The following is a 25562-nucleotide window of genomic DNA, read 5'->3' as shown; positions in this document are numbered from 1 at the left end:
CTGGATAACAGATTATAGACCAGAAAGTAGCTTGAAATTAGAGTTAAAATAGATTGAAATTGTTAATGTATGGACATTAAACTCTAATAACTTGATGAGTTGCCCTTCTCTAAAGAATTTTTTTGATATAACTTTTTTTTTTAAATATATTCCAGACCTTTAAGACCTGTAATGCATTTATTCATGTGATCCTATAATTTTTTCTTTTAACTTATTAACATGCTACCTTGCATTAATATATTTTCTAATGTGAAAACAACTTTTCATTGTTACAACTTTATTAGCCAGTGATACATGGGTGTGTGTGTGGTTTTGAGTGAATTTAAAATTGATCGAATGAATTCCCTAATATTTATAGGGTTTTGATTTTACCCTAATTGAAATTGTTTTAGAATTCAAAAATTTTTTTAGTTTTTCTTAAACCCCTTCACCCATTCTCCCACCCCCACCCCACCCCCACCCCCACCCCCCGGCCCCAACCTATGAGCCTGGTGTTTTTTGTTTTGTTGTTTTGTTTAGATTCCACATATAAGAGAGATCATGTGGTGCTTGTTTTTCTCTTGACTGATTTATTTCATTTAGCATAATGCCCTGTAGGTTCATCCATGTTGTCACAAATATGAAGAGTTCATTCTCTTTTATGGCTAAATAATATTCTGGTGTGTGTGTGTGTATGTGTGTGTGTGTGTGTGTGTGTGTGTGTAACACCACAGTTTCTTTATCCATTCATCCATTGACGGCCATTTAGGTTGTTTCCATATCTTGGTTATTATAAACAATGCTGCAGTGAACATGGGGGTGCAGATATCTTTTTGAGTTAGTATTTTCATTTTCTTCAAATAAATACTCAGAAGTGGAATTGCTGGATCATATGGTAGTTCTATTTTTAAGTTTTTAAGGAACATCCATACTGTTTTCCATAGTGGCTCTACCAATTTACATTCCCACCAACAGTGCACAAGGGATTTCTTTTCTCCACAGTCTTGCCAATGCTTGTTATTTCTTGTCTTTTTGATAATAGCCATTCTAACAGGTGTGAAGTGATATCTCATTGAGTTTTGATTTGCATTTCCTTGCTGATTAATGATGTTGAACGTCTTTTCATGTACCTGTTTGCCATGTATGTCTTCTTTGGGAAAATGTCCATTCAGATCTTCACCCACTTTTTAATAAGATTGTTTGAGGTTTTTTGCTGTTAAGTTGTATGAGTTCTTTATGTATTTTAGATATTAATGCCTTATCAGGTATATGATTTGTAAATATTTTCTTCCATTTATTTTGTTGATGTTTTCCTTTGCTGTCCAAAACTGTTTATTTTGATGCAGTCCCACTTGTTTATTTTTGCTTTTGTTGCCTTTGCTTTTGATGTCAGATTCAGAAAATCATTACCAAGACCTATGTCAAGGAGCTTACTGCCTTAGTTTTCTTCTAAGAGTATTATGGTTTCAGGTCTTACGTTCAAGTCTTTAATTCATTTTGAATTAATTTTTGTGTCTAATATAACATAAGGGTTCATTTTCATTCTTTTGCATGTGGTTGTCCAGTTTTCCCAGCACCACTTATCGAAGAGACTGTCCTCTCCTCATTGTATATTCTTGGCTCCTTTATCGTAAATTAATTGACCATGTGTGTGGGTTTATTTCTGGGCTCTCTGTTCTGTTTCATTGATCAATGTGTCTGTTTTTATGCCAATACCATACTGTTTTACTTACTATAGTTTTGTAATATAGGTTGAAATCAGGGAGCATGATGCCTCCAGCTTTGTTTTTCTTTCTCAAGATTGCTTTATCTATTTGGGGTTGAAATAACTTTTTTTTTTTTTTTTGAAATAACTTTTAACTGGATTTGTTATGGGGTTTTCTTGGCCTCCAGTATCAAATCCCCTTTCTCATGTAGAGGAAATTCCCCTGTGCTGTAATGATGTTGAGTGCCAGTCAATCCCCCAATTCCCTCACTCTGTTTTCTGACAGCCAAGGCATGTGACCTACGCTTGGCTCATTGGATGCTTCTGACCAAAACTTTAAATCTGGATCAGGACAAAGAAAGGGGAATGGTTAGGATTTATTGGCTGCTATTACAGTCCTATCTTGGCCAGATTCTTCCACTAAAAGACACTTACGTTTTCTTGCTTTTTGACTTAACAGAGCTGACTTGAGTCCTGCCTGTTTTCTAAGTGTGTATTTTAGGCCTCCCTTTGATTGTGTGAGCCCCACAGTAGCTTTCCAGTAATTTTTTTTTTTTTTTTCTTTTGCCTAAGATAGTCCTTTTGCTAGCATCCAAAAATCCTAACCAGTACAATAGAGGATATTATAATTCAAGCACCTCCTTCCTGGGTAGTACTAGGTAAATGTGGCCACATTTTTGTGTTTTGATTGCCATCACCACTACCCATTTTATTTTTTCCTGTATTCCCTCAGAGTAGTCCTTCTTCAGATATGTTGTATCTTAAAATGAATTATTATTGTGTCTGCTGAACATTAATAGATGTCATAAAAATTAAATTCAGTTTATACCTACCTTTTAGTTTCTTTATTGAGATTCATCAAGTGTTCTGTTTCATCCAGAGTATAGTAATAAGGTATTTGGAAAGCACCCTGGTCTCAACAGCTCATTTACAGATCTTCTCCAGAGACATAACATTTTTAGTTTAGTTCCTAATCTTAAGAGTACCAATTGTTTAGGCTCCCAGTTTGTACTGTAGATGAAAAACCCTGCTAACTTTATTTCCTCCCTTTGAAGTTTTTATTTAGTCAGAAGCTTCAAGAATGAAGGAAGAGATTTTTGGAGATTCTCTCTTTTTAAAAATGCTGTCAAAAGGTGGCAGGCAGGGCTTCCCTGGTGGCGCAGTGGTTGAGAGTCTGCCTGCTGATGCAGGGGACACGGGTTTGTGCCCCAGTCCGGGAAGATCCCACATGCCGCGGAGTGGCTGGGCCTGTGAGCCATGGCCGCTGGGCCTGTGCGTCCGGAGCCTGTGCTCCGCAACGGGAGAGGCCACAACAGCGAGAAGCCCGCGTACCGCGAAAAAAAAAAAAGGTGGCAGGCAGACACTGCTGCCAGTTCTGCTTCTGCCGACCATATTGCTAAGATGTTCAGGGCTGAAAGCACATAGGGACTCGGCACGTGTCATCTTTGCTCTACAGAATAACATTCACTCTGCCTTTGAGTTCAAAGAGTGCTTGGCCATCTGTGTTAATTTCTGAGTTGTTAGAAGAAGCTAAGAAAAGAGAGGTTTCTCTGGGTTTCTTCAGATTTCCCTGTGTTAGCCTGCTAACTGCATACTGCCTGACCCTGCAAATAAGACTTGTCCTCCATAATGCGCTCTGGTGGCTACTGTATGTCTCCTTTATGACACAAACTGCAATTGTAGCTAAGTAAGTATTACATTATTTATTTTACAGAAAAATAATGGCTCATATTTATTGAGCCCTTATTTGCCAGTCGGTGTATTGGGAGTTTTACATAAATTATCACATTAATCCATAAATCTATTAAAGCCTTAATTTTTAGATGAAGAAACTAGGCTCAAAACGATCTGGAACTTGTCCAGGATCTTCTACAATTAATAAGTAGCAGATCTAGAATTTGAACTTATAATGGTAAGCGTACCAGTGGGTATACTTAGTTTCATTTTTAGTAAATAGAAATTACTGTTCCGTGCAAAAGCTAGAAACATAGAAAACCTGGGTTTTATCTTTAAAACATCAAGAATTCACTTGATGATAATCCAGATGTCATGTGTTTTTTTCTGTATGTTTGAGATTTAGATAAAACTGACCCAGTTCTCAAAAGTCAAGCTGCTGCCTGTTGAATAGCATAATGTGTAATGAAAGCTGACCTTTTTGTTCATTTATCATAATATTGTGAGAATTTATGTCATTCTCTGATCTCTTTCAGAGAAGGAGAGAAGAGAGCTCTAGACTAAAGGAGGAGGGAAATGAGCAGTTTAAGAAAGGAGGTAAGATACCTATTTCAGCACTGATGCTGGGCGTCTTGACTCATTCTTTTGTAGATTCTGTGAAGAAACACCAAAGAACATTTGGAAACAATTAGCAGATCTAAACTGCTAATAATACCCTGTTGCCTCCCAACACCTTGGAATTTTGTTTTTTTACCAGGTCCAAATTATTCTCAAGTGACAGTGACCAGTTACCATGTGTCTCTAGGCACAGGCATAGTTTTTCTTTTCTGTAATCTACTGTCTATAAACCCAGAGATTAGAAGGAAAAACTCTTGAGTTTTTACTTTGGGAAACTCTAAACTGGAATGTTAAAAGGCTATTTTGCTACATTGCTGTAAAAAGATTGTCCCCGTTACTTGTGACAGTGCTGTGAATACTGGCCCAATGCATCCAGTGTGGCCGAGAGAAGGATTTTCCTTGTACTTTGGTTGCTCTTTCATGTGCCTTTTTCTGTGGATGCCTTAAGTAGAGAGATGTTCCTTCTGCGTTTCCTATATTTGCTTAGGAATAAGTGGGGTTCGTTCTTATAATTTGGGGGAACTATTTGATCTTATGATCAAATTCTATCACATCTCAGAGTGTGCATGCTTTAGAAATCTAGGAGTAGTAACATCTTCCCCTAGTTACTTTTAGGTTAAAAAAATTTTTTTTCTTATATCCTGGTTTAGCAATCATCACTTCTTTTTTTCTAAGAAAACTAAAGCTTCTCTGAAAGCGTATCTCCTTGTATTTTAGTATTAAATATTTCAAACCTGAGAAAGGAGTGAGTAGGCAATTTTTCTTTTAGTACCCTGACCATAATTCTTTGCGTGGCAATGAATATATAAATTTATCACCATTTTCTCTTTTAAGGTGTTTAGTCAACTGCTGATTTTTACATTGTGCTTTTGGCTCTATAAAATGTCTCTCCAAACATTTCATGGAAGCAGTTTTAGCCGGGTTGACTCCATGAAAGCACAATGTCTTTAATGAAAATATATACATAGAATTTTTTTCTTCATTCCGGGCCATTAATCCCAGATTTCAGTCTCTTTCATCTGTCCAGTTCCCTAATCCCCTTTCAAAACTCTTTACTAAATTGATAAGCCAAATTAAAGGTGAACATATAGAGCATTCTGTTGGAGACCTTTGTCCCGTGAATGGAAAGCGATGCATTCTGAGATCTTTTGGAATACAGTGATATCAGGTATAAAATCATAACGACCTCTCATATTTTACCTTATCCTCAGATTATATAGAAGCTGAAAGTACTTACAGTCGAGCCCTTCAGATGTGTCCATCCTCCTTCCAGAAAGACAGGTCTATCCTGTTTTCAAATAGAGCTGCCGCAAGGATGAAACAGGTATGTATCTTTGACCTTTTCTTTTTAAGAAGCACATGAACTTACAGTGTTTTCATAGGATAGCTTCTCTCCAGAAACAAGCATAGGGGTTCTAAAGTTGCTGCCTCTCTTTTCCTACCCATATATTTCCCTGATTTAAAGGGCATGGGGAAGATAGAAAAAATATTTTGAAAAACTTCAGTCAGATTACTGTTCACATTCCTCATTAAAGTGGCTGAGTGAACACTTCCATGGAAGGAAGCCTGGCAAAGTTTCCGCCAAACTAGGGCAGGTTAATGAAGCAAAGAGCCTAGTGCATCTCCTAGAATAGCTACAGCTGCTTATTTTAGGCCTCTGGAACTCTAGATAAAGACCCAAAGGGACAGGAAACAGTGCTTAAAACTGAACTTCAAGATGCTTATCTCTGAGATTCTGATTTTCTGTTGAAAGTGTGGACATAGGGAGAAACGTCCAAGAGTTGGGGTGAGAGGTACGCTTAAATGCAAAGTAGGTGTCAGGGAAAGTTCAAAGGTATTTTATATTTCCAAAGGATTGAGAACCTGGTGTAACAGGGTGAATTTAGGACAGATGAGAGTGTAAATATATTTGTTTGGTATCGTGCTGGATACCAAAAGTTAGATTTGTGATTTGTCTGATATTCCTATTTAGTCAACATAGTAAATCTTGCCAGATTGAAATGATGAGAGCTTGAAAAAAACAATACCACTTGTTTAACTGTGACTACTTGTATTCCAAGCACAAAGGATAGGTTTTTTAACACACCTCTAAGCAGCTACGAAGCAGGCCCAAGACTGGGTGGAGTGGTTTTCTGTTCTTTTAGATCAGGTATCTACATCACTTTCTTTTTTGATGTTGACTGGAATTCTCTAGTGCTTCTACCAAAGTCACTTTGGATGGCCCGGGTTTTTAAAGGTGGGTGGGGGTGTGCTTGAATATTCGGACATGCAAAAGTTTTATTTCAACCCAGACTCATACGTTTTATTATTGGATTCAGTGTCTAGGGTGAAGTTTTTTAGAGTGATTCATGTGGCATGAGAGAAGGAATCATTCTAGAGTATACAAACAAACATTTTGTATTAGGGGAAATAAAACAACTGTTTTAAGTTTATTTAAAACAACAGTCATTAATATATTTTACCATTGATCAAAATTCACACCTAATAGTTTTTACACTTAGCTGGAAAATTCTGATCTTTCACTTTTGCCTCTTGGAGACATCTAGCCACATTCTTAGACTGGAAATTGTCATTGTGAAGTGAGATCAAGGATACCTTCAGTGTCAGAGAAAACTTTGTACCATACCCATTTGGCTCCTGGGTTTTGGGATTCTTTGTTCCCACAATTGCCAAGTTACTGGCATTGCTAGTGTTAGGCTGGTATGATCAGCTGGTTCTTGAATTAGGAAAATGTATGGCCTTGCTAGTCTTCTGTCTGTCACAGCTGAGGAGAACTCAAAAGAGAGTTGCTCTGTGACTCTTTCCTGAACAAAGGATAGGTTTGTTAGTGGGGTTTTTGTTTGTTTTGTTCTTTTAACTTGCATTCCTAATATTTTTAAAAGATCCTAAAATTATAGACTTGGAGACTTTCAGAATTAATGTACTGAAGTGATTTAAGGAGCATGTTCTGAGTTTAAGGAAGTGATGGGTTAACTGCTTTAAGAATTTCTGAAAGGCAAGTTTGCAGGCTCAGCATCCCTGACTGGGTGTGCCTGGGCAAGCTTTATGTTTCATGTCTGGAGAGGGAAAAGGCAAACTGGAGTTAGGACAGAGTTTCAGCTCTAGGCCTGACTACACAAGAGCAGACAAAGCCCTAAAAAAATAGGCTCTAAAAGTAGTTACTTGGGGGCACAAAGTATAACTTATAACATAAGTTATAAAGATTTGGGACTTCCCCGGTGGCACAGTGGTTAAGAATCTGCCTGCCAATGCAGGGGACACGGGTTCGAGCCCTGGTCAGGGAAGATCCCACAGGCCACAGAGCAACTAAGCCCGTGCGCCACAACTACTGAGCCTGCGCGCTAGAGCCCATGAGCCACAACTGCTGAGCCTGCATTCCACAACTACTGAAGTCCGTGTGCATAGAGCCTGTGCTCCACAACAAGAGAAGCCACCGCAATGAGAAGCCCGCGCACCGCAACAAAGAGTAGCCCCCGCTCACTGCAACTAGAGAAAGCCCGTGCACAGCAACGAAGACCCAGTGCAGCCATAAATAAATTAATTAATTAATTAATTATTTTTAAAAGTTATAAGGATTTACTCCTATTTCAGTTTAAAATATGAAGTTGTATCTTAGATTTATAGAAATCTAATAAGTTGGGGAAATACTGACTTACAGATTTCTTTACTACAGGACTTCTTTCTTGTTAGAGTTTTTAATATGTAAATTGCTATGATGAACATTGGAAGAGATAATATAGTTAGTGTTTCCCAAATGACTCTGGGACCTTTTTTGCTTATTGTGGGTAAAATACACATGCTACAAAATTGACCATTTTAACCATTTTAAAGTATACAATTCAGTGCCATTCACAGTGGCACTGGATACATTCACAGCGTTAGGCAGCCGTCACCACTGCCTGGTTCCAAAGTTTTTTTTATGACCCTAAAAGGAAACCCATTAAGCAGTCACTCCCTCCCCATCCTGGAACTGTTTCTGATTGAATCCTGAAACTCAATTTGGTAGACATTGCTCTAAAATATTCTGTAGAATATTTGGCATTTCCTACAGTAGCCATTATGGAAGTATTGAATGTTTATTTGAACTCACATTTCTCTAACATTGTAGAAAATTTCTAATTTGGGGAAAATAGACATTTAGAGCTTAGAAAAGTTAAATAGCAGATTAGTGTCACAGCTGAAACTAGTTCTTTTGATATCCTGTGTTCTTTCCACTGTGCCATGCTTCGCAATTCAGCAAGTTATGTTAGTTAGATATCTTATTTAGTGAATTGTTTGGTATTTTTGTTTCATCAGTGGATAAATTAAGGTTCATAACTGAGACTACGCGACAAACCATACAGTGTCTGTAGATGGACCATCTGTATACATTTTCAAGATACCACTTTGGGTGCGATATATAACAGCTAGCCAAAGAGGAGGGTTATTAATTCAGTTATTCATATATCAGTCATTTGCCCTGTTAATTGATCACAAAGTTTTCTCACTGTAACATTCTAATGTAAAGTGTCTTGCAAATATAACAAGTCAATTGCAACAGTCTTTAAAGATACTTTAGGAAGAAGCTACTTGAATAATTTGTCACCAGGAGGCTTTCAAGTTAGAGCTGTGAGCATAGTTTGAATTTTAGCTTGGAAGTAACACGCGTGTTTTGGTGTTATTTCCTTGAAAAGCATTCTGCATCTCCATAAGCAATTATTAATGATCAGCATATGTCATTGAGCCTTTGGGCTTTTGAGACAGAATTAGGGTGACATATTAATGATCTATTTCGTTTTAGGACAAGAAAGAGATGGCCATCAGTGACTGCAGCAAAGGTACAGCTTTTTGGTCTTGTTGCATGTTAACATACAAAAAGCATTACCTCAGCTAGACAAGCAAATAAGGAGGCTCTCAGTCAGGTGTTTACTTGTACACATGTACTCTTCTTCTGAGGCAGTTAAAGAAGAAGCTCTCGGCCTTTCTTAGAGGTACTGCACAGTAGTTGTCTTAGTGTAAGCATGCTTTTGAATGGATAGTTCAGTCCGTTTATCCTGTATTGGTAAATATATGGAGAATAATTCCAAGCTACCTTGGCCACAGAAACAGAGTTTATTCCCTGTATGTCCAAATTACTCTCCTTTGAAACTGAAGTTGAAGGTCTTAGTTAGCTGCTGTTGGGGCACCTGAATCTGTGTGTTTGGAAGGGCAGTTGCTCTTAGGGAATTGGTACTCTCTTCAGATGTAGTACTTAATCCAAACCTCCTTGCCATCGTTTTAATTATCCTTTCAGGTTCCACACAGTGAATCAAGCCTCTGCTATCTGAGTTCCATCGTGGTCTTTTCGTTCTACCAACTGATAGAGACAGCCCCAGACATAGGATCACCATTGTTTTTTCCACAGATTTCCTGATAGGCCAGACGGTTGTCTTGTCTTGGTGTGGAGAACACGCAGTCATTTTCCTTGCATCTTGCTACTCTCATGAGTCTTTCTAGCTAATTACTACTCTTGTAATTTGTGGGTTGTTGTTGGTTTTTTTTTCCATTTTCCTCCTTTGGATAATATTTTCTCTGAGAGAATCATAGAGTTAGAAAGAACCTTATATATTATCTAATCCCACTCTCAGACCAAGCATGAATTCCCTCTTCTGTTTTGTTTTTTAGTTTTTTTTTAACATGAATTAGTCACCCTCTCTACTGGATTTCTTTTCTTCATCCTTGGTATTTCTATAGAGTATCTGAAGGATGTATCTGTAATGTATCTGTTACTACATTAGAATCTAACAAACTTCTTCTGATCTATTTATCTTGGACTGCAACTAATTCTGAATGTACTGTTTTGTTTGGAAGAAGGTGTTCAACCTTAATCTGTGTGAGATGTGTGGGTTTGAAGAGTTTAAATTAGGAACAAGATTCTGATTTTCAGTTCTTTTCTCTGTAACCAAACGGTGAGAAAATGCCTTGTAAGCCTGATTAGCAGGGTATACACTAGGAAAGAGAATTCATTTCTAGCTGTAACCCTCAGTGTAGGAGCCAAGAAAATGGGAGGAAGGGGAAGGAAAGTGTTTCCAACCAAAGTGTTTCCCAGATTTGTTTTTGGATTTGGTTAAATCAGTATTCATGTGCTTATACTTAGTTGTTATGGACTGCATATGGGTTGTTGAACCCATAGGCCAAATACGTTGACACTAGTATGGTTATTTGTATTAAGGACCCTTCTCCTCCCACTAACCCCCCCAAACACATGCCCACTCAGTGCATAAACCCTGGCAAAGGACTTATTTCTGAGGTCATATTTGGAGCTCATTACTACCAGTTATATGGAACAATATTTAATGCTAGTCACCTTTGGTCTTTTAGCCTTGGCATAAATAAAGTTTAAGTTAATTCTGTTTATATGGATTGAGAAAGAAAATCACAAGTTACAGTGAAAAGTTGACATTTGAGGTTTTTATAAAGTAATCATGGGGAATTCCCTGGCTGTCCAGTGGTTAGGACTCGGTGCTTTCACTGCCGGGGCCCGGGTTCAATCTCTGGTCAAGGAACTGAGATCCTGTAAGCTTTGAGGCGTGGCCAAAAAAAAAAAAAAAAGTAATCATGGGAAGAATTCTTTCTCTTCAATACATATTTGCATTGTTAGAAGCTATCCACTAGTTGAGAAGGGGGCAGTATCTGAGTTAAAATGTAAATTAGGGGGTTCTGTTTTTTAAAAGATGTAGTAGAAGTCACTGGAGTATTTTTTTTTTTCCTGTGAGTATTATGTAGTTGGGAATATTTTAAGAGAATATGATGTGCTGGACTAAGCGGAGATTGACAGCATGTAAAGTTGAAATGTTGAGGTTTGGGTTCTTTCAGAAAACCTTCTCCTGAACCAGTATCCCCCTCCAACCCCTGTCCCATTTCTCTGGTCTGCTTCATTGAAAGATTGTCTATACCTACTGTGTCTCCTTTGTCTTCTCCAATTCTCTCCTTACACATCCATTGGACTTCTGTTTCATTCATGCCCCTGAAACCCATCTTGTAAAGGTCACCAACACCCTCCTCTTGTTCGGTAGTTGCTTCTCTATCCTCATCTTACTTGACTTCCCAAAAGCATTTAATGCAGTGTGTCATTCCTCATTTTCTTCTGTTTCATTGGCTATTCCTTTTTAGTCTCTTTTGCTGGCTTCTCTGTCAGCCTCATCATTTTGGAAGTCCCTAGTTCTTCATCTATAGGGCCCTCTTTTTTTTTTCCCTCTATATTTTCTCCCTATGTGATCTCATCTAGTTCTGCAACTTTAAATAACCCATCTCTATGCTATAGTTTATATTTTTGGCTCTGCCCTGTAGCCTGGAGCCCTGTATCCCATTGCAAAGTTGACATCTCCTCTGGGATGTCTAGTAGGCATTGCAGATTTAACGTGCCCAGAGCAGACTCTGGTGCCTCCGCAGTCCCCACGCACGCATGCATGCGTGAATACAACTTGAGGTTAGTTTTTTTCATTCTAATGAATGGCATTATTATCCATTATTTACTTGCTGAAACTAAAACGTTTGGAGTCATCCCTGATTACTCTTTCTTTCATTCCACATGGCTTAATTAATTAGCAAATCCTTTGGGCTCTGATTCAAAGACATTTCCTTAATCTGGCCTCTCCTTTTCATCTCCACTGTTAGCAGCTTAGTCAGCATCCTCTCTCATCTGGACCATTGCAGTGACATCCCAGCTGTCTCTGCTTCCCCTCATCCCCTCCACACTGTAGCCAAAGTGATCCTTTAAAACTGTAAATCAGATTATGTCTTGATCTGCTTGAAGACATTCCAGTGGCTTCGTATCACACTTAAGAAAAAGTCCAAGGGCTTCCCTGGTGGCGCAGTGGTTGAGAGTCCGCCTGCCGATGCAGGGGACGCGGGTTCGTGCCCCAGTCCGGGAAGATCCCACATGCTGCGGAGCGGCTGGGCCCGTGAGCCATGGCCACTGAGCCTGCGCGTCCAGAGCCTGTGCTCCGCAACAGGAGAGGCCACAACAGTGAGAGGCCCGTGTACCACAAAAAAGAAAAAAAAAAAGTCCAAGCTCCTTTCCCTGGCCAGGAAGGCCTCCATGACCTGCTTGTTGCGTATCTTCAGCCTCATCTCTTCCGCAGCCCTTACCTAGTCACCAACAAACACGTCAAAGTTATTCTTGCTTTAGAGCCTTTACTCTTGTTAGTCCTTTTTCCTGTATGCTCTTCCTCAGCTTTTCAAATGGCTGGCCTCCCTCAAATAATCCTTTTTCATATTTGACCACTCTCTAAAGTTACTTATTCCCCTCTTCACCTGAATTTACATCACCTTGTTTTATTTTTCTCTACAGCACAAAACTATCTGAAATTATTTGTATGCCATCTTCTCTTGCCTCCTAGAATAGCTTAAAGCTTCATGAGAACGTGGACGTAGTCTGTTCTGTTTGCCACTACTATACTCCAGAGATACACTGCACTAGGTGCATATATTAGGTACTAAATAAATAGTTACTGAAAGCATGAGTGAATTTAAAAATGAGTATATCACTTGAAAAGAAAAAAGTTCTAGAGCCATGATATTGCTTTCTAACAGAGAAAGAAACAACTTAAAAAAGAATACAAGAATGTAGTATACTTGAACCAAAACGCGGGCACTGGATTATTGGAAGGGTTGTTGTTGGAAAAAGGAGAGGATATTATGTGCCAGTGATCTAAGGGTGTTAGAGCAGGAGTTTGAAGGAACAGTGAGGATTTAGCTAAAAATGTAACCTCAGGAGTCAAGGCACGACCACAGTAGCTGAGGCCTAGAAAAGAGAGAATGATAGCAGAGTCTGCCACCAAAGTTCTCCCTCAATTTTTTAATATGTGCCTTCAAATTCCCTCTTACGTTTTCACTGTGCCTTGAGCTCTGTGTTTTGGTCTGTTTTGAAGTGGGTGAAGGACAAGTAGGTGGAAAGCAGGACTTGGGTGTGGACCAGGGTTTGGTAAACTACAGTCAACAAGCCAAATCCAGCCTGCATGCCACCTGCTTTTTTACAGCCTACAAGCTAAGAACGGTTTTTACATTAAATGGTTGGAAGTAAAAGAGAAGTAATATTTCAAGACACATAAAAGTTATGAACTTCAGACTTCAGTCTTCATAAATAAAGGCTTATTGTGATACAGCTAACCTTATTTGCTTATGCATCGTCTATGCTTGCTTTCATGCTACAATAGCAGAGATCAGTAGTTGTAACAGACAGTCTATCCCACAAAGTGTAAAATCTTTACTATCTGCCCTTTACAGAAGAAGTTTGCCAACTGTAGGTATGTCCTTTGCCAAAAACTTTTCCTTATGGACCCATGGAGAATAATAAACTTGATATAGCTGAGGATGTACAGGCCCTTTTTCCTCATGGTGACAATTATTTCTTCTCTTTTTATAGCAATTCAATTAAACCCCAGCTATATCAGGGCAATATTGAGGAGAGCGGAGTTGTACGAGAAGACTGACAAGCTGGATGAAGCCCTGGAAGACTATAAATCCATACTAGAAAAAGATCCGTCAGTACATCAAGCAAGAGAGGCTTGTATGGTAAACATAATTTTTTTACAAAAATATTTTCTATTCCTTGTGTTGCTACTCGGTGAATGTTAAATGATCCTTAGAGACACAACTATATGCCATTTCTAAGCTTTTGAGAAGCTTATCAGAATATATGGGAGATAGAACTTTGAAGTGGTGACCACACACCCACTGTACCATGTACTATTTAATCTTCATTCTAAAAGTGTTATCTTTGTAAACCTCTAACCTCTAAGGTTGACAAGAACTTTATTTCATTGTTGGACTGGGAAATCTTGTCTACTTGTAGGTGCCTGGTTTAGTTGAAAGTGAGTCTTAATATTATAGGTAACACATTTCTGGTTTTCTTATCATCCTTTTCCTTACTCAGTCACCAAGTTTCTATTCATTGTTATATGGCCAGCACATTTCCAATTGAATATATCCTAAACTAACTTTCTTATCTCTCTTAAAATGACTCTAGTTCTTGTCCTTGGCACTAACAATCCTTTTGCTTCTAAATGGCATAATATTTTTTATATCAGTTGTAAGTTAACTAAATGTTACTGGTTTTCCTCCCTTTAAAAATAACTCCAGATTTAGCACCACTCTTTGATTATCTCTAACGCACAGAGCAACATACACTCTGAAGGATATATTGCAGTATTGGATGTGTATATCTTATTGCCCCAAAATAATGCGTGTTCAAGTAAGTTCGACAAACACTGGCTTTAACCAAACAGGTTTCTTTGCTGCCAGACTTTTCAGAGGGCCATTAGGATGGAGAGGTCCATTCTGAACCCAGTATGCCACAGAGGTGGCAGGAGCCGGGGAGCTACAGGAGTCTTTTATTTAAGGCAGACTTCTCGGTTTTGTTTTTGGAATTGAGGGCACTTGCCAACATTTACAAATGGAAAGATTTTACTAGATGAAAATCTAAGTCGGGCTTCTCTTGAAATTGGAAGATGCGGACGTGCTGGCTCCTCCTTGAGCTCCCACATGCCGGTGCTCAGCTGGCGCTCTCGATTCCACAGTGAGCATGCCCATACTCTTGCCTTACTTACTACCTTTCCCCTCTGGCCCCTGCTATACAGGTTCCTGTCTAGTTCACGGGACTGTTATTCCACCAAGCGGACCTGAGAAATGTTGACTCCTCTCCCTGCACTAATATTCTAGGTGGTTTGGGTTTTGTTTTGCTTTGTTTTTATACCCACTTGAGGTGAATTCCTTCAATAACAACAGATCTTTTGAATAATGGGAGAAGGGCTCGTTTGGGTAATTAAAATACATAAGCAATTTGAAAGCAGTTTATCTGACTTTTAACGTATCTCTGAATGGTGTTAGGATTAACTTAAATTTGACATGGGGAAAGGGAATAGAGTTCTTAAAATCTTGGCTAAATTCTTGGTAGCCTTTATCCTTGTCAAATTAGTTTTAAGAGTTCCATGAAAGGGAGCCTTTTTTTAAAGCTAGCTGTTATATGCATAAAGAATTTATTTTATATTGAATTATTACAACTGAGTTAATACTGGACTCCCAGAGTACTTGGGGGCAATTACAGAGCTAAAAGGGACCATAGAAGACTCTAATCTAGGTCAGCTGGAGGTGATTTGGTTCCAGGGGGCATTTGGCAGTGTGGGGAGGCACTTTGTCATGACTGGGAGGGTACTGTTGGCATCTGGTGGGTGGAGGCCAGGGATGCTCTAAACATTCTACGATGCACAGGACAGCCCTACAGCAGTTACCCAGTCCAAAATATCAGTAGTGCCAAGGTTGAAACGATCTGATGCTTTCTCAACAAATTAGATTATATAAAGAAAGGACTTCAAGTTAAAAAATACAAATGAGCAAAAAAATTAATAATATAAATATCACCTATAATCCCACCACCTAAATATACTCCTGTAAACATCTGGTTTGTATCCTTTCAGACATTTTCTGTGTGTGTGTGCGTGTGCGTGTGTGTGTGTGTGTGTGTGTGTGTGTGTGTGTGTGTGTTTTTCACCAAGTTTTTATTGAGGTCCTCCTTGGGCCACTCTGCTAAGAACTGGGAATATAGCATTGAACCAAACCAAACTCCAGTCTCTGTAGCTCCCCCACAGACAGACATTTGTTCTTCTCTATGTTTAATAGGCTCATGTATAGGTACTTAACCTGGTCTCGCTTTCACATGAGGTTTTTAATGTTTCTCAAATTCAAAATAAAGCCAAAAGATTTTCACAACCCATGTTTTGGTGCTTTTTCCCTCAGAGGTTACCTAAGCAAATTGAGGAACGTAATGAAAGACTAAAGGAAGATATGTTAGGTAAGTCTGCTTCCCTTACCTTCTCTTGACCATAAATAGCTAGGAAGCCGGGGATGGGGCCATCAGTACTTTTATTCATTAGAGGAGAATACAGCAGTTAGAAATAGCTTTGGGGCCCTTTGTTTGTTGTGGGCACCAGTACCGTGGGGCTCGTGAGTTCTTAGCCATTTTTAACTCTAGAAGGAGCAGTGTGGTTTAGAGTGGATAGCAGCTTTTCAAAAACTAAACTTCCATTTTGTGGGGTTGTTTTTTTGTTTTTGGAAAATTTTCCTCCCTTCAAGAATGCAAACATAATTAACTCCCAACCTGGGCTGCGACCAACCTCTATTTCAGATCATGAATTTCTTAAAAACAGTTGAATTTCTTCATTTGAGTAAACAACTTCAGGTTTTTTGGGTTTTGTGTTTTTTATCTATCTATTTATTTATATTTGGCTGCACTGGGTCTTCATTGCTGTGTGTGCGCTTTCCCTAGTTGTGGCAAATGGGGGCTACTCTTCATTGCGGTGCGTGGGCTTCTCATTGCGGTGGCCTCTCTTGTGGAGCACGGGCTCTAGGCGCCCGGGCTTCAGTAGTTGTGGAGCATGGGCTCAGTAGTTGTGGCGCATGGGCTTAGTTGCTCCGTGGCATGTGGGATCTTCCTGGATCAGGGATAGAACCCATGTCCCCTGCACTGATAGGCGGATTCTTAACCACTGCCCCACCAGGGAGGTCCCAGCTTCAGGTTTTACGTTCCATTAGGATGCAATCAGTACAAGCCAATACCATGTCAAAACCAAGGGGACTTTTGTTTTGAAAATGGCGTTCAGAGTCCCTTTAGTGTTTGAGAACACATGCGAGGGCAAGAATTAGTAGTAAATAGGAAGGGGGAAAAGACTGTGGGTTGGGGGGTCGGGGAAATGGTTTCATTTGACCCGTGTTTTAGTTACTTCTTGTGTTTGCGAAAGCATGTTTATAGTTGGAATTACAGAATTCCTCTCATGAACAGTCTGCTTGACGAAGGGGAGTAAAGGTTCCTGGACAGAGACCTGCCCAGCATAGTCTGCTTATAACCTGTCTGATAGTTCTCTGTTCAGGATCTCCTATATATTTTTCCTTATGAATATTTTCTAGATCTATATTGTGAATTGCAATCACATGGGACTAAAGGAAACTCATTTAAAATAAATTGAGCCTGGCCATGTATGGCCTTTAGGCATTAGTATCCAGAGAATGAGACAGATTTCCCCAAAGATCACTGATAGCAAAGTTGATTGAGAAGAAGCCACTAACCTAGTCGATCCAAAGCCCTCGCCCCTGCTGGATAGACTCAGACTCCAAGGGGAGATGCTTCAGACTTGGGGAGATTTCTGGAGCCTTCCTCAGTTTTTCCAAAATTGGCTCTTTCCCTAATTTACATATTTAATTAAATTTGACACCATGTTTGAGCAGAAAAGTTATTTTGGAGGTACTTTTTCTTCAAAGAAGAGGGAAGAGAGCATTTTCTTACCTATTCACAATGATGCTTTATTTTAGCAAAAAAAAAAAAAAAAAAAAAAGGAAGGAAAGAATTTGCATTTAGCTGAGCTGGATTTCATGCTGAAAGAGATGACTTGGTGATTGAGCATAGTGGTTTTGGAAAAGACACTTAGGCACTGGTCCCTGGGTCCATTTGTTTTGAACCAATATGGAAAAATAAAGAGATAGGTGTAAATTGAATCTTACTGCCATTGTCAGTTCCAGATGGAATCAAAACTTCCATCTGTCCTTGTCACTCTAAATTCTAATGAGCTGATGTTTCCTGTCTTGTGGCTTTGGCTTTTACTTATGTTGTTCCCTTCATAAACAACTTAAGTTGCTTGGTAAGTAATATGTCAGTTTGTTGTTACACATCAGTAGTCTGAATGGCTGGACTCTTTTATATTCTTTTTTTTATTATTACTTTTGTCTGCATTGGGTCTTCCTTGCTGCACGCAGGTTTTCTCTAGTTGCAGTGAGCAGGGGCTGCTCTTCATTGCAGTGCATGGGCTTCTCATTGCAGTGGCTTCTCTTGTTGTGGAACATGGGCTCTAGGCACACGGGCTCCAGTAGTTGTGGCGCATGGGCTCAGTAGTTGTGGCTCACGGGCTTAGTTGCTCCACGGTATGTGGGATCTTCCTGGACCAGGGCTTGAACCCATGTCCCCTGCATTGTCAGGCAGATTCTTAACCACTGCGCCACCAGGGAAGCCCCTTCCTTTATATTCTTAATGAATATAAGGATCATGAATAAAAATTGGTTCTGGGTGTCACCTCCCGTAGGAGAGCCTTAAAGGGAGAAATCACTCTCCGCCCCACAAGAGCTTTCTGGTGTTCTTCCTTCCTTGTTACAGATGAACCACCTTTGATTCGTGTGCTTTGAGATTTTTGGAGGCTGGTCCCTCTAGAAGCGCAGAGTAACGTCACTTGCTTAGAAGTTCTGAGCAAGCTTTTTGCAGTGGACTGCATGATTTTTAGTGCTAGTTTCTCTGGGAATGATGGCTTCTGCTGGAAGATTGGCAGTTAAAGATTTTTAAAACTGCTTAGCACCATTTGTCACTGGCATTTACTACGTTATGTGATAATTTAACAAAATGAGATTGTCTTTAAGTTTGTTCGATAATCTTGACTTGCTTTTCCTTTTCTCTCTGTAACTTGACTTCCTTGTTGTTAGAAAGAAGAGCTACGTACCCCCCTTCTTGGGAAAAAAAATTCTAATTGGAATTATAAATGGGTAGAACATACTTGCTCCTCTCTTCTTAGTCTGTCATTTATAAATGTCATCCTTAGAGCAGGAGTGGAGACCCAGGGTGGCAGTCACTCATAGTGCCACAGTCCTTGCCAGAGAGGGACAATCATGCTGAGTTTAGATTTGAGGAAAGGAGTCAGTAACTGGAGTGTTTCCTTTTGTCCTTTCCTCTGGGAAGATAGCCTGGTGGCTGTTATAGCCAGGGAATGACTTAAGGGTATAGTCAGTGGTGTGATGAGGCGGGAAAGATGTCCTGGACAGAGCACCCCAAGAGACTCAGAGCATTTAGCTTCTGTTCCAACAATTCCGGGGGATCTGCTCTTCCTACCTCAGTCGAGAGGCTGTCCTGACCTGGAAAACCTAGAGCTGTGACATGAAACTCTTTGATTCCCCCAAAGGATCAAGAGACATGGGTGAGGCACTGCCCCAGAAACCCTACCTTCCTTTCACTGGCACACAGCTGCTCGGCACACACAGGGGCCTTGTTCCGCATCCAGCCCAGGTTTTCCACTTGTACCATGCCCTCCTTCCACCTTCTTGGAATGTGTTGCTGGTCTCCTGATTCCTGAAGTTACTCAGGTGTTCACTCCTGGCCATTAGCATCCTAATGAGTGTGTAGTTGTGAACTGAATTAAGAATACCACCTTGTATGTTCCATGTTCAAAAGCTAGATTTGGAGCCGGAAGTAACTTGTTCATTGTCATTGTGAGGATGCAACAGGTCTTTTTTGGCTATTCCTGTGCATTGTGTGCCTCTCTGCAAGTGATAGAGGGGCCTAGAATCAGCTCCCTTGCCGAATATCACGAGAGCCTCGAAATTGTTACTGTCCCTTAAAACTGCTGAAGCCATACATGTGGGTATGGAAATCCAGGCTCTTTTTTCACATTTCTCTTCCTGCTGCCCTGCCTGATACTCGTTACAGACTGTGCACTTGCCATGCCATGTGCTCTGGCCACTGGAGACTCTCTCAGCCAGTTCCGTGTTGCTGTCACCCCCTCAGTAGGGAATGTCAGTTTTGGGTTTTCGATGCCCTGCTTTTTGCTTTGTTACCTAGTTGCTGCTCCTGTAGCTTCTCCTCTTTGATAGTTCTTGGTAAGGCTTCCTTCCACTTCTACGTTCACCCAAGAGCTGACTAATATATAAGCATTTGAATTGAGTGTGAATTTTATTTTCTCTATTCTGTGCCCTCTTAATTTGCCTTTTGCTCAGAGGAAAGCAAGAGTCACAGCTTCATGGCTTAGTTTTCTGCCTCATAAGAGGAAATGCAGTGTCAAGATTCACTTGGATGCAATTTGGTTCTCCTAATAGGAGAAAGTCCTAAAGGATCTATTCCACTGGTTCCAACCTCAGTGATCTTAAGGAGGTGAAAACAAATGGCCTTCCAGGCTCTCCTGATGCTAAACTGACTACTGCACAGTCAGTATCTCTGAAGAGAAATTATGTGTAATGAGTCAGTTGGGTTTTTATAATACAGTGTTGCTTGGAGACGCAGAAGTTAATATTTATCAGAACTGGATCCAGTGCCAAGCCTTGATCTCGTGTCATAACTGTTCTTGTCTGAGCACAAGCAGTGTTGGACTCTTCTCTTTGCCATGGGATCTCTTATAGATGAGATCCTAACAGTTAGGGGCATGTGGGCACATTCAGGCTGAGTCATGGTGTCAGATTTGCTACAAGTGGAAATAAAGGAACCTAATACTGCCCAGGTCGGGGGAGGGGTGGGATTTGGCGGCCAGTGGAAAGTGTGGCAGGTAGGCTAGTTTGGCAGATGGTCCTGTCTTGGGTTCAGCGAAGCTGCCCTTGTCTCTGAGCGCCCACCCTGACTGTGAACAGCAGCAGGAAGATGGTGAGTGTGTGTGTACAGAGCTAGGAAGGAGCATGACCTCTGCTGAAGGTGCTTCTCTGCCACCATCATCAACAGTAAAAGGTGAATCTTGCAGACACCGAAACTTGTTGGTTGTACCTTAATGTTGTGCTCTGTTTCCTTACATTCCCATTGGCCCTACGCTAATTTCAGAGCTTTTTCGAATTGAAGCGTAGTTGATTTACAATATTGTGTTAGTTTCAGGTACACAGCATAGCGATTCAGTACTTTTGCAGTTTATACACCATTTGAGGTTATTACACGATAATGGGTATAATTCCTGGTATATCCTTGTTGCTTATCTATTTTATATATATAGTTTGTGTCTGTTATTTCCATACCCCTAATTTCAGAGCTTCTTCACCTGACAGTGTAAACATCAAATGTTTGTTCAGTGAATAAACGGCCTCTTTCCCGTTAGGCCTCACCAGCTTTCTGTCAGAACCACCTCCAGGCTCTCCTCTTGTGGTTTATTCTTCACTTTGCCCCGTAGCATTATTAACCCTGAAAGCTGTTCTCAAACCATCAATGGTCTTTGCCGCGCCCTGCCACCTCCCTTTCAGCCCTTTGGACACACTGCCCACCCTTGCCTGCCTGTCTCCGTACATTTGATCCTACCATTTTTGCCTGCACTGCCCACTCCCTCTATCTCAAATGGTTGCAGTCCTGCCTGTCCTTTAGTGGTGATTGAAATGCAGACTCTCACACACAAAGCTCTGCCAGATCTCCCTCCTCCCTGCCCAAGCTGGAGGGCATCTTCTTCTTATTGACTCTCATAGCATTTTATATCTCAGCTACATGTGAACTGGCTTCAGTGTGTGTCTTATCTTCTATCATATCTAAGCTTATTTTGGTGTAAAGACAGTGTCCTGTATCTTTGCATCCCCGCCACACATATGTACTTAGTACATGTTGGTTGAATTAATTCAAGTCAGGTTAACCTCAGGTCTTCTCTAATGGGGAGACTATTTAATCATGTGTCTTTTTTACGTGTCTGCTGCCTTCCAGGGACTTCATGTACGTTGTCTATTTAGCAAGCAGACTTCCCATCTCCTGTTCTACTGTTCTGGCGATAATAGTCAAGCTATTGTGGAATGTTATAAAGGCAGAGATATGAGAATAAAAGGAAAAAAGAATGATGCCATATGTGTTAGGTTGGGTCCTTGGAGAAACAGAAGGCAAGATTTGATTAGAAACACAAGAGAGGACTTCCCTGGTGGCGCAGTGGTTAAGGATCCGCCTACCAGTGCAGGGGACACAGGTTTGAGACCTGCTCCGGGAAGATCCCACATGCCACAGAGCAGCGAAGCCTGTGCGCCACAACTACCGAGCCTGTGCTCTAGAGCCCGCGAGCCACAACTACTGAGCCCAGTGAGCCACAACTACTGAAGCCCGTGCAGCTAGACCCCGTGCTCCGTAACAGAGACAAGCCACCGCAATGAGAAGCACGTGCACTGCAACAAAGAGTAGCCCCCACTCGCCTCAACTAAAGAAAGCCCACGCGCAGCAACGAAGACCAAGCACAACCAAAAATAAATTAAAAAAAAAAAAAAAAAAAGAAACACAAGAGATTTATTGGAGGAAACACCTGCAAGGGAAAGTGAGGCAGAGGGGCAGGAGCTGGACGTGAGTGGGAGCCGCGTCAGGTCCCTGGGAAGAGGGAGGACTTGGTTCGGAGAAGTCCTGCACTGCAGGGTGGTGCCAGGGACGTTTCAGCAAAGCCACTGGGGAGCCACAGTTACCTGTCACAGGGGCCCCTGCTCTGTCCCTGCCCTGCTCCGCCACTGACTGTGGACAGCCGTGGGACCCTCGACCTCTGCATGGAGGGAACTGTGCTCCCTGCATCTGGAGAAGCACGTGTTCACGGCTGCCACTCCACAGAATCAGCCAAGCGAAGGTCCAGGGCTCCTTGTGGCGGGCAGGTCCTCCAACCAGTTAGGCAAAGTCTGGGCCTGCGCAAAGCCCCCTGCCCCCTCTCCATCTGCAGTTTGAATACTTGTGCCCTTGCTTTGCCGCCGTCTCCAGGTGCAGCGGCCTCCTCACCACCTTCAGTAACTGCTCCCCGTCCTTCAGAGCCTTGTCTCTCCTGAAATGCCTTCCTCACACCCCTGAACGGGCCTGCGAGCTCCTCTGCGCTCACCTCAGTCTTGTGTCTGGGTGCCCACTAGGCTGTGAGCATCTCAGAAGCCAAGAATAACTTGTATTCTTTAGATCCCAGTGCCTCCTATAGTAGATATCAAGTCATATGTACATTTGCCTTCAAATTGTTGTTCTGGCAGTCGAGGTGGACTTGCAGTGATCCCTCCAGCCCAGGTGGTGGCCCCTGGCTTGGTCGACAGTCCACAGTGGCCCTGGGACAGGCTCTTCCTGGGGACTGTGATGTGAGTGGCCCTTGAGGCTTCTTCTTACTTTTTACTCACTCCGTGTCAGAAGAGTCAAGAATTGTGCCAGCAGTGACATTTTATTGGGCTTCTTTAAATGATTGTTTCCTCGCTGTCCTCTCTCCTCTCTCTCCAGCCCCAAGACAGACAGACTGCCCAAGTTCTGGCTGACTCACGCTCTCCTGGTGGGGGGGCCCCTCTGTTTTCTTGGCTTGTTGCGATCCCCTATTCACGCATCCATCTACCTGCAGCAGTGCTCTGGGCCTCTCTGTGCTGCCACCTGTGCGCAGGGGCAAGGGCTGTGCCGGTGATTCTCCTTAATCAGCAGCACTGAGCATATGTGTTCCAGGTTTAAGTTTGGGAAGCCTGCCTGGAGAGGGGTCAGTCTGGGTTTTGGGAACTTACTGTGAATATGGTGAGCTGCCAGGGGGCTAAATCTTAGACTGAGTCCAAAAGTTGCCAAGAGTTACTAGAAAAGGTCTTGACATTTAAAGGCCATGCATCTTTAAGTTCTTTACCTGGGGTTTATTTCAAGGTGGGAGACCTCAAAGGGACAAAGCTGCTAACAAGGGCAAGGTGGGAAGGAACCTGTACCTCTGATGATCTGGGGTTTCTTTCCCTTTTACCCTCATCCTCATCTCCATTGGAAGCAGACCTGCAAGAAAAATTAGAACAGTGTAGAAATGGTCGAAATACGTATTCACCCATCCTCACCAAGATTTTCCAAAACACTCCTAGCTTCAGATATTCCATCCTGTTGCCCACATATCCCTGTAAATCTCTCAGATGTCCTGGAAACTCCAACTTCTGTATAAACTCCGTGGCCCTCTTGTATGGAGAATCAGCATAAAAATCCATGGTTATACTGTGTGTCTTCATTTGGTCTTTATGACATGAACTCACTTGGTGATTAACAAGGAAAGCCTGAAACTTGGGGAGGGAGACTGGGCTGTTGAGGTGATGGTGCTGTGCAAGAGAACAAGATCTCCCATCTCCTGAGAAATGATGAGTTCAGTGTGGAAGCTAAGACTTGCAAAAGCAGGAGGCTCTTGTGTTTGAACCCAGGTTCAGTAGAAACCCGCAGAGTGGAATTAGATTCAGCAAGTCGCTCTGCTGTTCCATGGAGAACAGACTTGGGGGGGGCTTGGCCCTCCCCACCAGGCTTGGCCTTCAGGCCCCAGGAAGAGCAGCCCATCGCTCATCCCAGAGCCTGTCCCCTGGCGCCTCTGGCCAGTCTGGACAGGAGGCTTTGCTGTCGCGGCAGGGCTCCCGTGTGCTCCCCTACGCAAGCCATGGCTCAGGGTGGACGGCGCTGAAGTGATTGCTCTGCTGTACATTGGGGGCTGAGGGTTTCATGATTTTAAAAGCAGGAGTTTCTTTTTAACTGCAGAGAATCTCTTTTTATCTTGTAATCAGATAGTGAGGCACTTGGGGTCTTCCTGCTTCTGCTGACTCCCTGTATTTACTGGACTTTTTGCTTTTACATTGCAGGTAAACTAAAAGATCTTGGGAACTTGGTTCTTCGGCCTTTTGGACTCTCCACAGAGAATTTCCAGATCAAACAGGATTCCTCTACTGGCTCCTACTCCATCAATTTTGTTCAAAATCCAGATAATAACAGATAACAAAGATAACAATGGCTTTTAAAGCTGGCTTGGAAATTGTATGCTGCCTGTGTTAGCAAGGGGAAAGGCCCTGCCAGTGTTTAACGTTTAACAGCATCTTATCTCAAAGACAGGCTATCTAGTAGAGGCCAGTGCTCCCTTCTCCCCCTTGTTTTATGATCAGGGTGAAACGCAGTTCCTGATGTAATGAGCCTAATTTGATTTCCATTTTAAGGTGGTGTCTGTGCAGCTGTTGCCTTGGTTCTGGCTGTTCTTTGTTTTGTCCGGGAGAAAGCCTGCTTGCCAAGGCTCACCTCCCCGAGCTCCACAAAAACAAGCCCAGCTGGAGTCTCCTGGGCCGAGCAAACCTGCTGGTCGGAGACTGCCCAACCACGATCGATGGGGTCCCCACCTGCTGTTCCCTCACCCCGATCACACGCACTGCCCAGGCTGCCCTGCGTGGGCTCCAACATCTCCTAATTTCCTCTGTGGTAATAAACGCTTTCTGTGACAGTCTGAGCTGGGTTGTGAATTTTGTCCCCATAACAACAGCTAAAGCAGTGTTGGTTTTGAGCAGTGTTCCTGGATTCCACAAATCTGCCCAGAGTCTTAGTTGCCACCTTGAAGATGATCTTGAAGAGCTGACCATCCTACCATGTATTAGGATTCAGAAACTCCACCTTACAAGCTGTCCCGGGCCTCTCCAGGTTTGTGCAGATAATTATGAAATCAGTGTTTTTGACCAAGTATCAATCTTAGTAATTTCAACTTAAAATAGCTTCATTCAGGAATGGTGGTACGTGAATCCCAGAACAAAACCATGTTCTTTTAGACTCCATGAACCCAGAAGTTTCAAAGGTAGATTTTTTTTTTTTTCTAGTCATCAGTGCTGGTGAAAAGCTTTTAATTGTTATGGTTTGAGTGTCAAGTGCAGTGACGTGCAGGTTTCATCTTAGAGATGAAGTAAGTACACGTATAATTCTGTAAGTGACATGCAGTAGGCATGCTCCCAGTGTTAAGAATCGTGCTGTTGTTTTGCTCTGTTCCTCAGAGCCCCTCACCGTGTGTTGGTAGGCAGTGGAGTCATATGCTGTATCCACACTTTGTGATTTGCGAAGCCTTTATCCCAGATTGAAATGGAATTCCTCACACACTTTATAAGGGGAAAGGGAGAAGGAGAATGT

General features: G+C 41.8%; 1 protein-coding gene across 2 annotated transcripts in view; it reads left to right on the top strand.

The window, feature by feature from the left end:
• The window catches only part of TTC1 (tetratricopeptide repeat domain 1), a 73501-nt gene extending 48610 nt beyond the window's left edge, over nt 1-24891 (top strand). For both annotated transcript variants that reach the window (XM_060008437.1, XM_060008436.1), the window contains exons 4-9: nt 3895-3955; nt 5188-5300; nt 8757-8793; nt 13362-13510; nt 15731-15785; nt 24266-24891. In XM_060008437.1, coding sequence (XP_059864420.1) covers nt 3895-3955; nt 5188-5300; nt 8757-8793; nt 13362-13510; nt 15731-15785; nt 24266-24399 — 549 coding nt within the window. In that variant the 3' untranslated portion in view covers nt 24400-24891. The remainder of the gene's footprint in view (nt 1-3894; nt 3956-5187; nt 5301-8756; nt 8794-13361; nt 13511-15730; nt 15786-24265) is intronic.
• The last annotated feature ends 671 nt before the right edge of the window (nt 24892-25562 follow it).

Source organism: Delphinus delphis, chromosome 3, assembly GCF_949987515.2.
Source record: "Delphinus delphis chromosome 3, mDelDel1.2, whole genome shotgun sequence".
NCBI lineage: Eukaryota > Metazoa > Chordata > Mammalia > Artiodactyla > Delphinidae > Delphinus > Delphinus delphis.
The sequence above is the reverse complement of the archived record's forward strand: the minus strand, read 5'-3'. Positions and strand labels throughout refer to the sequence as shown.